Source organism: Thunnus albacares, chromosome 6, assembly GCF_914725855.1.
Source record: "Thunnus albacares chromosome 6, fThuAlb1.1, whole genome shotgun sequence".
NCBI classification, from domain to species: domain Eukaryota; kingdom Metazoa; phylum Chordata; class Actinopteri; order Scombriformes; family Scombridae; genus Thunnus; species Thunnus albacares.
Window position 1 is genome coordinate 18,304,856 of NC_058111.1, and position 12,304 is coordinate 18,317,159.

Genomic DNA, 12,304 nt, shown 5'->3' on the forward strand with positions numbered 1-12,304 from the left:
GCGGAAAAACAAGCACTTGTACTGGATGTACTCTGATCGAGGCACTTGCCCCCAAAGATTACATTGCAGCTCGTTTCGCAGCTGCTGGCTGAAGTGATCTCTCTCAATATTGGACCAATTCCAAAACTTTTTGTCCCCATTAGTCGCTTAGACCCCAGATGATGGGAAAATAGGGTCCATGTTGAAAAATACCAGAATTACCCTTTAAGTTAAAGTAGCTTTTGACACTTGAGAAAAGACACAACACCAGATGCAGGAGGAAGGTGTGCAGCGTCGTTAGGATGGGACTCTGGAATCAGTCTCAACCTCATATTACCTCCTGGAAGTGAGGAATAAGGGGATTTCTAGTCTTATGCTCATTAGCATCCTGTATAATCCTGCTGGTTTTATGCATTTTATTCACTGTAAGGATTTTTTTTGCTTTATAGTTTTGCTCTGGTATCTTAAGTCATTGTTTAATTTATATAACATAGTCTGAATTACCAGATTATTGCAAATTAATTTCTTCATGTTCATTTTCTGTAGCTACATTAACAATAAAACTGCTTATTTTATTTTTGAAACGTGCGTGAAACTGGATCAAGTGACACTGAAGATCATCATCTTGTCTTTTCTTTTTACACAAGCTCTAAAAACTGGAGCCACGCTGCAGAGGAACTGCAGCACAGTGCAGCACCGTCCTGCTCCCAGTAAAACTATTTCTGCTTGACAGTCATCGACCCGACAGCCGTCCCAAAGGACTGCGAAGGCTTGTGCTTTGTTAGTACTTCAGCTAAAAATCTCTTTTTCTTTGTAATCGGGTGTGTGTCTACTGATGACGTGTAGTGAAAAGTGTGTTTTCTGATGCATCTGCACATTTTCACGTTGACGTACTTGCAGCTGTTGTGGAAAGCTGCGTGAGAGTGACAACAGTAAGACTTCCCTCTTCTCAAGGACAAACTGACACAAAGCCTGCAGCTCGTCTGCTGACGTCCTGCACTGTTGGACACGTTTCTGTCTCCATCTGTCACTGCTGCACCCTGACTCACGTCTGCAGGATGAACATTAGTGCCACTGTGCTGACAAAAATGGCCAGTTTATGGTTTGAAGACTGATAACTAGTTAAAGTTACGTATGTAAAAAGAGTTAAAAGAAACAAAAGATGATGAAATATTTAATGGTCATCACGCTGTAGGTTTGCGTCAGAAATCACCTCCTGGCTTGGTGGTACAGTGACGTTTGGCTGCGACTGCATAAAGCGCTGCAGTGACTCAGCTGTTTCTACCTACAGATGAAGTCTGCCTGGTAACAGAAGCTGCAGGACACGATGGGGGCAGACGAAGATGATTCATGGTGCCTATGTGTCAGATTGTGTATTGAGCTCCTTAGGAAACAAATCTGAATGCATAACCTGAACTCTGAAATCCAACACTGTTGATGTTTTTGTGACATTAATGAGGTGAAAACAGTGAAGGGAAGTTATTATGGAAGCTAATTAGCTGTGAGAAATTATGAATAATTACAACCAAGGAGCTTTGATAAACAAATAACGCTGAGTAGTTGGTGTGATGTTTTGTTTTATGTATCAAATATGATGTAAACTGATTGTTTGCACCTTAGACACATAAAGGAAACAAGCATAAAACAAAAATAAATCCCTGTTTAATGTGACAGAAATGTATGTTTTTGCCTGCAGTTGCTCATTTTAACTAAGAACAAAGTGCAGGTCCTGAGAGCGTAGATGTTACACAGGCTATATGATGTTCAGTCTTCATGTTCAGCTAAGTATGTTACAGCTTGTGCAGGTTGGTGCTGTTTATATAGTGATCTATATTAATCTATAGAGATTGTTGCTATAGTGACGTGTGGCTGAGAGATCCGTGTGGATTCCATCTCCATCGTTTCCTGATGTTTGTCCCCAGACATCATAATTCATATATAAGCTGTTATAACCAGTCAAATTATTAATATTGAATCTATTTCTATATATACAGTATATATTTATATACCTTAAGCTCTACTGGAATATCTTTTCATGATTTATAGTTCGAAAAACTCCTTATTTATCTTATACTTGCTCTTTATGCAACCCCTCAGTTCAGCCTCTGTATGAAATAGGCAGTTTTAGCTCCTGTCTAGTAGCAGGATTTCACTTTTTTTTTTGTTCTTTACTTGATATGGAAACTTCTCAAATACATCACTACGTTTTGGAGTCCGAATACAATCCAAACTGTGTGAGTAGACAATATTGACAACCTTAGCATAGTGGGCATGTGCGAACAATCTGATGTCACGTCATGGAGGAAGTTGAGGTAACTTTCCAAATGAAGTTCAGAGCAGACTGAAGCCCTGACTTTTGACTTTTAGAGAGCATTTCTGCAGACGTTCACCTCAAATTTTGGGCCTTTGACTAAGTTTAACATAGACATCTTACATCATTACAGTATAAAAATGACCAGAAACGTTTTAATAAGTGAGATAAACTCTAACATACAGCATTGCATTGTAGGCACTGGAGAATTCAACAGATTTAAGGATTAGGGAGAATAATAAGCAGATAATGTGTGTACATATATATAATAATAAATGAGGGATTTAATGATAATGTTTTGTGTATTTAATCGTTGGTCTTTACTCTTACGTAATCTAAATTAAAATTTAGATTATTTAATTTATTTTCAGTAGCGACCTTGAACAGGCGTTACTCAAACAGTGTTCAGGTCAAAGATGTCTGAGGATGTTTGGATAAGACTCAGCAGTTAGCTGACGTCGTAAATTATATTTCTTTGTGTGTCTGTGATCTCACCTTGTGTGATAAAAGACGGGATACTGTCTCACTTGAACTTGTTGCCTGATTGATGGAAAATAGCTATGTCTGAGTTCATCCTCAGAAAACAAAGCAGCACAGAGCTCCAGTGTTTGTTAAATTAATTGAGAGGAAGAGGAGGAAGGGTTTAACAGATGATGGATAATAGAAAAAATTCATTTGTGCAGCCAGAATATTTAATTGTATTGCATAGCAGAGGAAATGGGCAGCTTAAATTACTTAGATTAGATTAAACTTGAGCAAGAGTTTGCACGATGTTAAAAAGAAGAAAGTGCACAAAAATATAATTAAAAAGAAGAAAATAAGTTGGCAAAAGGTGGGACGAGGCGCTGTGGGCCAAGCCTGTGATGTCACAGGGTCACTTCTGCTCCCAGCAGGACGGGCAGAGGACAGGAAATAGTTGATAAAGAAGTGCAACCTCTGGGTGCAGCTGCACTGAGAGAGGAAATAGAGGAAGGGAGAGACAGAGTACAGAGCGAGAGTGTCACTGATGGTCGTGACAGTGAGGCTGTGAGTCTGGTCGAGCTGTGCATCAGACTGAAACATCAGAGCTGCTGACATGAGCGTGTCGTCTGACTGTCAAAACAAGAGCCTCGCTCCCGTGGGCGACATGTCAGCCAAGAACCAACGCAGGAAGACGCAGCAGAGACGCTTAAAGTAAGTGGAAAGATGGAGTCATGTGGGAGGATGTGACTGGGTTAACTAATGATGTTGCTCCAGCCTCAAGTTTAACTTTTGACAAAACTATTGCCACTCAAGGGCCACTTACTTGTCTAATTTCAGGGCTTTCGATAGTCTAAAGTCTTTCTCTGCAGATGGAGTTTGTTTAGTTGTCATGTAGATGTACAAACTTTATTCTGAGAACATTTAAGACTTTGTGTACATATTGTTCTAACTCGCTTATGGCTAATTTTGGCACATTTTATTTTAACGTGGACCACCTCTGTGAGATAAATGAAGCATAAAGCAAACTAACGTCGGTATTTTCTTGTTTCCTAATATTGAGGAAACAATGAGTTTCATTTTTAATTAATCTGGCAATTATTTTCTTCATAAATTGGCTAATTTCTGGTCTATAAAATGTCAGAAACTTGTGACAGAATAGAATATTTTCAGTGTAAAACCAACTCATTCAATTTACTGCCACATGAGACAAAGAAAAGCAGAGATTCTCACAACTGAGGGTTATATTTGGCATTTTTACTTCTAAAAATAGCTGCCGACTAAGAGTTTGAGTCCAAAACCAAACTCTGAACATGAATCTGCTCTCAGGGGTTAAAGTCCTCAGGCACCATGACTGAATTCAGGCGTAGAGCAGTTTTAAATTCATACAATATTTAAATTCAATACATTGTACTCGTTTCTTCCTCAACAACTTTTCAGGCTCATAAATGTGTTCTTGCTTTAATCCCTGATGATTTGTTTTTGGATGATCAGTCAGTTGATTCAGCTGTGTTTGACTTCCCTTTATGTTTACACACAGAAGCTCTTAAACCGACATGAACGTAACAGACAAAGACTTCTTGATTCAGAGTTTAAAATAATATTTTTCACTCTTCATTTAAGTCTGTCTGGTCATGTACCGCACAGGATCTCTCAGAGGGATCTAGATACTGAAACATGTCACTCTGCGGGCTCAGATTATTTACTCATCTTAAATACGCAGCACATCAGTCATCTGTGTCAGTAACTTCTGTCCCTTTGGATAAAAAATAAAAAAAACTCCCTGGTGTGTTGTTGACTTCCCCTTTTCTCAACAGTGCCACACAGTGAATCAAACCCTGCTGTCGTACATGTGACTGACGTCGTCTGTGTGGTGAATTCTGGTGATATTATTGAATGTTTCTCTTTATGGTGGCTGCTGTTTCTGGTTTTTACATATTTTTTTTGTATCTTAGGAGGAATGCAGTAGGAACAAACAAGTGTGTGCACTATTTAATCTCTTTTACAGTCAATTTTGCACTGAAATACCTTTTTTTTTTAAAGCTGTCAGAGTTCTAAATAAAGTCTGTCGTTTAGATGATGGTTAATCTTCAGTTTTCATATTTTGTACTGTCTGCTCAAAGAGCTCGGACTCCTCCTCACTCTAACATCCCCGGGTTCATACCTGCTGATAACATTTGTAGAGGGCAGAAAGGAGTCACACTGTGTGCCGCCACATTTTGATTAATCGTCTGTTCCTGAGCTCTAACCTTTGGCTCTCACTACAATGCTTTAATCAGGCTTTGAAAATTAAATTTTTTTTCACATTGACTCCAGACTTAAACCCTGCTTGTGATAAATAAGAGGAAGATTAACACTTAATATTTCGTCCTGCTGCTTTCATGTTTGACTTTGATCACCTGAGAAAAAGTGTTCAGTCTTTGTCAGCATTTGTCAAAATATTCAACTCTATTATTGAATAACTATAATATGGATGCTGATCCTCAGCACTAACCTGCTTTAATTTGGATTCATTTCACATTACCTTCATATGACAGTAGGTTGATTAATTGAATAGTTGATCAACAGAAAATAAATCACCAACTATTTTAATCATTTGGAGTCATTTTTTAATAGGAAATGCTAAAATTCTCTGGTTTCAGCTTCTTTAATGTGAATATTTTCTGCTTTCTTTAGTCTTCAGTGATAATAAACTAAATATCTTTGGGTTGTCAACTGTTATTTGGGATAAAACAATTTTAGCATCTTGGGTTTTGGAAAACATTGATTGACATTTTTCATTTTAAAGACCAAAATGAATAATCAATTAGATATATTCTTAGTGTGTGCGTGAACCTCTGATGCTTTTACTAAAAGTTGGTCTAAATTCAGTCATGAAATTAGGGTTGGGTCATAAGAGAGCAATAATGCATGACAAGTGGAGTCACACGGTTCATTTAGCTTCATCACAACTGTGAAGTTTAGCTGCACTACACAGTTTTTATAAACACCACACAGATTTTAAACTCAAAGGCAAAAAGCTTCGGGGGAAAAAGCCAGTTGGTGAACATTTTAACCACGCGGCAACCTTCAGGGTTGCAGTTCCTTGAATGGCCACTTGAGGCTGGCTTCAAAAGCGAGTCATTCCCCATAGACTCCCATGTTAAAACGCCCAACTTTACAGCAGAGATAAACATGTTTACAGCCTGGTACAAAAAATGGTTTTGGTCTCTATAATTAATTCCCCCTTTCATGACAACTGTACGGGGGGTGAATTTTTTTTATAACTCACCCGTTTAAATTTTATTAAGCCGTAAAGTTATGCATAATGAAGGACATGGCTGCTTTGAGTGGCTAGGTGGCTTGTTTCAGCAATTCGGCCCGCCTCTTTGCCATTTTTGATTGGCTGGGAGTTAAGCAGCGTCACGCACTGCCAAGATGGCGACAGCCAGAGCGGCTCTCTTTGAGCTTCAAAACCGCTCTTCAGAAACCAACGGGTGACTTCATGGTAACTACGTCCATATTTTTATACAGTCTATGATTTTAACACAAAATATTTCTCATTCAAGGGAGAGTCAAGGTGTGTTGAAGTATGATACTTTTAATGTTTGTTACTGAATTCTCAGCTCTACATGTGACTGAGATTCTGCTTCCTGAACTCACTCACTGTGCAACTTTTTCACTCATCACCCGATGTTTGTCATGTAATACCTCCTGTTTGTATTTAAAGGGGACGTATCAAGCATATTTATAGGTCTATATTTATATTCTGGGGCTCTGCTTGAATATCTTTACAGGATTTACAGTTCAAAAAACATCTTATGTATCTTATACTGGCCCTTTAAAGCCCCCTTCCCAAGGAGTCCAATCTACTCTGATTGGTTGGTGATTGGTTGGATTTCACTTCTTTTTCCTGTTCTTTACTCGAAATGTTAACTTCTCAGAAACATCCGCACATGTTCGAGCCAACATCAGATCTGAAACATGCGAGTGGACAACACGAACAACCCGTGGAACGATCTTAGCAATAAAGGCTATAGAACAGACGGTGTTTTGTGGGCATGTGCGAATGACATTAGTTTCATGGGGAAGTAGAGGAAACTTTGCAAATGGAGCTTCGGCTTTTTGTGGGTATGTGCGAATGACATTAGTTTCATGGGGAAGTAGAGGAAACTTTGCAAACGGAGCTTGCAAAGCAGGTCGAAGCCTGGCCTTTGACTGTCAGAGAGCATTTTTACATACGTTCACCTCAAGTTTTGCAATTTTGATCATGTTTAACATTAGCCAGTCTTAAACAGAGAACAGTATTATAAAGAAGACCTGTCATTATGCCGGCTTTGCTTTTTTTACACTGAACCAAACAAAGCTGGCATAATGCTGCCCCATAATGCTTTCTTGTAACACAGACATCGATCTGGCAATGTGACTACCTCCATTGCCGGCTTAATGGCGGAACAACAATAACCCCCCCCCCCCCCCCATTCTGTATTCGTACCTTTTATATAGAAAGGCAAGGCGGAAAAACAGCACAACATTCCCACTTTGAACAGACTATAAAAGGGGCATCATAACATCATAACAGCATAAAAATAACAGACAATCACAAAAGGCACGTAATGGCCCCTTTAAGCTCAGAGTTGGGGACACGAACTATTCTGTAAACTGTTTTGTAAAAGAGACCTGCTGATGAATAGAAGCTCTGCTGTGTCTCTTGAATCCTACTGAACCTTTATCATCATCCTGGTTCCCATAGCTCGCTGAAACCTTTTATCATTTCCCGGCAGTGGAACAAGCGAGAAGGCCCCAGACTGACTGTGCTGACGGCTTAACACTCACAAAGGAATTTGCTGCCGTGCACATCATTCGCTCACAGTCTGCCCGAGCTCCTGTTTACCGGCTGAATAGACCAACGAGCTCCGAATAAAGAGCCTCAGTCTGAAGCATTTGTTTAGGCCATTGAGGGCCTCACTGTTTAAAATTCACAACCTGCTGTCCTCTGCTCTATTTTATTCCTTTAAAAGTACCAAATACAGGAGGGTTAATGCAGGTGTTCGTGCTGCTGAGCTTGTGTTAGCCAAGGTCAGGGGGAACACACCGAAGCCTGATTGGCTGAGGGATTTCCTGTTTGAAACCACCCAATAAAGAGCGACTGGGGGGGGGGGTTAGCATGATGAGGTAATGCCTCTTTCTTTTTTTTTTTCTGTGAAAGGGCTGACATCATCGCCGTGGCATTCTCCGTTGCCATGGAGAAGGAGGAGGGATTGAGGAGGGGAGGGAATGATAAAACAGGGGGCACAAAAAGGGGCGCGTGGGAATGGGATGGATATGTCCTTGTTGTTGAAGGTGTGAATGTGTGAGAGCTGAATGAATTTAAATCAATTGAACTCACACAAATTAATCTACGTTTGTTTGGTCGGATAAAGTCTCGTCACACACTGCAGGTACATTTGTTGTTGTTTGCGTTTTGGGAATCCTCCTGGAAAATATCAGGAGTGGAAATCCTGGCACTCGACCAGGAATCCTCGTCTATTTATGTCTTCCTCTAAGGGGGAAGATAGGGGTCTCCCCCAGACAGTCTGCCATTTCCTCTGCTTGTCTTTCACCGGTGTGTGTGTGTGTGTGTGTGTGTGTGTGTGTGTATGTGTGTGTGTGTGTCCCTCTAACCCACAACCCCCTTCTGTCCTTCCCAGAGGTTGAGTTCGCTCTTTGTCAGTGAGGATTTCAGCTTAGCCTGCAAGAAGCTTTAACAGTCACGCACTGTCACATTTTCTATAGCAAACACGTTTGTTTTCGTCACCGTCAGACTTCATTCGTTTGACGTTTATTGTCTAATTTTCCTTCGTTTACTGGACAGACCAGTCAATCGGCTTATTGATCTGCAGTACTCAAGCATTTCTGCTGTCTTTGCAGATAGAAAGGAGATGAATGTCCTTCTGAGCTTGATGAAAGATGATGGAAGATTTAATAATTAATGAGAAGCAGCTACGTGTGTGTGTGTGTGTGCGTGAGTGTGTGTGTGTGTGTGTGTGTGTGTGTGTGTGTGTGTGTGTGTGTGTGTGTGTGTGTGTTTTAGAGGTGTGGCTCCTCGTGAATCTTTCAGCTTGGCATCTGTCTGCTGGTAGTGATCCTGCTCACACCTCTACCAGTGTTTCCTTTTGACTCCTTCTGCTTCCTGTAGTGTTTTAATGACCTGTGGCTACACACACACACAGACACACACACTCATACACACTTATACACATACCCACCTACACACCTACACACACCTACCTACGCACACACACACACCATAAAATGCTGACAGGAGCTGGGTGGTCAGCGAGGTTTGTGTGGGAGTCAGATCAGGTTTTATTTCGCTGCGAGGCATTCAAGGACTCATTTGAAAAGGGGGATTGTCAGTTACAGTGTTGCTGAATGTCTACAGCTTCATTCAGACAAGAATATTTATACTTTAGATACATGTTGCAGAAGCTAAAGGTCATCTGAGGACCATTTTAGCTGAGCAGCTGCAGAGCAGATTGAGACCACAAAGATCTGCATGTCAGTTCAACTTTGCCCAGTGACTGCTGAAATAATGGAAACATTTAGCCCTAATCAATAATTACTGATCCGTCTGCATGTCTGCCTTTTTGCTAATGTGTAGGTGACCCTAATTCATGGTAACCTGCTATTAAGTGTTAATAAGCTAATGTTAATTAGCAGAACCATTTAGCTATTTGATATTTTTTCTTTACTTATTCTAAGAAAATTTTAATTGTGTTTGTTTTCTAGTTTTTCTTTTCCAGTTTAACCTACGTCTGCAACTACTAACAGTTATTTTCATTAGTGATTAATCTGCCAATTATTTTCCTGGCTAATTGATTAATTGATTTGTTGATCTATCAGCTATGAAATATCAAAAAATAGTAAAATAATTCCCACAATTGCTCTGAATAATTTCTCTTCAAATAACTTGTCTTGTCCAAAACTCAAAGATATTAAATTTACTGTCTTATAAGACAAAGAAAAGCAAATCTTCAAATTTTAGAAGCTGGAACCAGATAATATCTGACTGTTCTGCTTTAAAAATTAGCAAAAATTAACCAGTTATGAAAGGGGTGCTGAATAATTTTGTTAAACGACTACTTGATTCATTGTTTCAGCAAGAATCTAAACCAACACAAGCAAAAAGTAACGTAAAAATATACAGTAGTGTTATGTCTTTGTGTTTTATGTGATGTATTTCGGTGCATTTTTCTGATTTATTAACACACCTGTATGTCATCATGGTTCATTCTATACATTTGCATTTTCATCCTCGTCAGCGGTTGAGCCGCTCTGGGAATTTAATTCCATTCATTCATTCAGACCTGATGTTTTTTCATTCAACATCGACTCATTCATCTCAGCCGGGACAAATTAATCATGTTAGGTATTGACCCGGGTCAGGCCGTCCACTTGATAAATAGGATGCACAGTCGTTCAAAAACATATTACATCATGAAACCGTCCATTGAGATAATTTCACTGGGAATAATAAATATGAATAACAGTAGACTGATAAAGAGCAGCGTACAGATAATTCATCTGCCATCACGTAATTACTCATATACACAAATACGCATTACTGGAAGCTGTAATTAAACACTGAGTTTAAATGTATAATCATAATCATGATTTAAATTAAATTTTTTTCTCTTTTTCACCTTTTTTTTTTTAACAATTTCGTGTTTACAGAATCTAAAATGTTGCCCTGTGACCTGCTTGCAACACCTCGTCACATGATGTGCATGTCACTGAACTGAGAGCAGTTTAACCTCAATGTCATTTTTCCTTCTCAGAATTTTATTTCTTTTGAATTGATTTTAAAGGCCCAAAAAAGTAAAATATCCAGTACTATTTTGCTAAAAAAAAAAGAGCGGGGATTAGAGATCAGTCAGGAAAAAATGGTTTAAATGTTTTTTGCCATGTTAACAATGTGGCTCTGAAGATTGCAGTGTCGGTTTATCCAACACTTCGGTCCAGACTGAAATATCTCTACAACTGTTGAATGGATGCCATGAAATTTTGTACAGACGTTCAGGGTCGTTACCTTTTCATGTATCATCAGGTCAAAGTTTGATGTGATACTTTGGTTTATGTGAGTATTCTCTAACATTTGCTGACATGTTTAGTGAATGTTCAGCTCATTGATTGTAAATAAATCTGAAAGATCAATACATGAGATGATTCCTTGTGATGTTCTTTAACTATGGAGTGCCGCCTTTTTCTGACTTTGTTCTGAAGAATAAAGACAGTGAATTTTTTTAAAGGCAAAGCAACCGGCCGAATTTCAGTGCAAAAGAAGCGCACCTGTTTCCTCTTAGTGAAAGTTGTGAGTACGTGCTGATAGACCAAAATAAAAATGGTGAACAAGATAATCGTTCTACCTGCTAAACATCGGCGTGCTAATATGTTCACACATTAGCATTTAGCTTAAAGAGCTGCTGTATAACCTCACAGAGCCACTAGCGTGACTACAGACTTATTTCCTTCTGTATTTCCTATGGCTGGAAACCACTGACCTAAAAATCACAAATGTATGAAAAGGTGCCTTTGCAGATGACTGACACTGAGTAAGTAAATGTGACAGCCTCCAGCTGCAGTCTGGTTTTTGTGGACAGAAGAAGGTGAGAGGCCGGGACCAGGCTTTCCTCCCTTTGACCTGGAAAACAGAATTTATTAGTCCCTCAGACACTTTTTGCTAATTCCATCAAGGATTTGAGCAGGAGGGGGCGACAGTTTTAGATTTACTAACTCTACTCCCTCGTTCTGATCCTCTCCGTCATTGGTTGTTTCCTGGCCTTCGGGGAATCCAGCTGGGCTTCACGGTCTGAAAGCTGCTCTGCTCCCTCTCATTTGTTCATGGTAGTCATTTATGTCCCAGCTCAGCCTTTTCTTTGTCTTTGACATTTGTCTTGTCTCGCAGGTTATTATGTCTTAAATCAATCAAACCATCCATGTTATTTAGTCTTTATTATCGTGTCATTTGCCCCTCTGATATTACTTTTTTTAAATACTCTTACAGATTTTCTGTGTGTACGAGAGACTGCTAAGCTCTTCACCCAGCCAGATTTTTTTTTGGAGTATCATAGCAGAGCGGGCAAAGACTTTCTCTGAGTCTTTCACACTGATAATCCTCTTACACGTCCATGTAGATGCACATGCAAGCACGGTCACACAGAAAACACCCAAACGTGAGCACAAAAACACGCGTTAACACACTAACCGTCATTCCTGGAATAAGGATTCATTTTTATTGTGGTGGGAGTCTTGGTTGTAACTGAGCAACGCTGCCTGTCTCTTCTACCTCTGAGATAAGATTATTGTCCTCGAGGCAGAAATTTTTGGAGTCTCTATCCTGGAGTCGCTAATGTATTCACTCATACAGTATCTTTAATACGCTACCACCACTCCCAGCCTCGCTAGAAGCGGTTTTACTACGAAGGAAGTGAACCTCAGAGCATTAAGATCACTCCTGCCTCTGTGCATGTGTGTGTGTGCAAAGTGCAGGCAAGCACATCTGTGTTTCCTCCCCAGGTATGACTTTGCCTCAGC

General features: G+C 39.7%; 1 protein-coding gene across 2 annotated transcripts in view; it reads left to right on the plus strand.

Annotated features, from left to right (window-relative positions):
• limk1a (LIM domain kinase 1a) overlaps nt 1-12,304 on the plus strand; it is a 57,237-nt gene that overhangs the window by 12,280 nt on the left and 32,653 nt on the right. Inside the window, exon 1 of one of the 2 annotated variants that reach the window (XM_044354128.1) lies at nt 3,275-3,463. The exons of the other annotated variant lie outside the window; for it this stretch is intronic. Coding sequence (XP_044210063.1) covers nt 3,366-3,463 — 98 coding nt within the window. The 5' untranslated portion in view covers nt 3,275-3,365. Of the gene's footprint in view, nt 1-3,274; nt 3,464-12,304 lie in introns of those variants that run through there. 2 annotated transcript variants of the gene reach the window in all.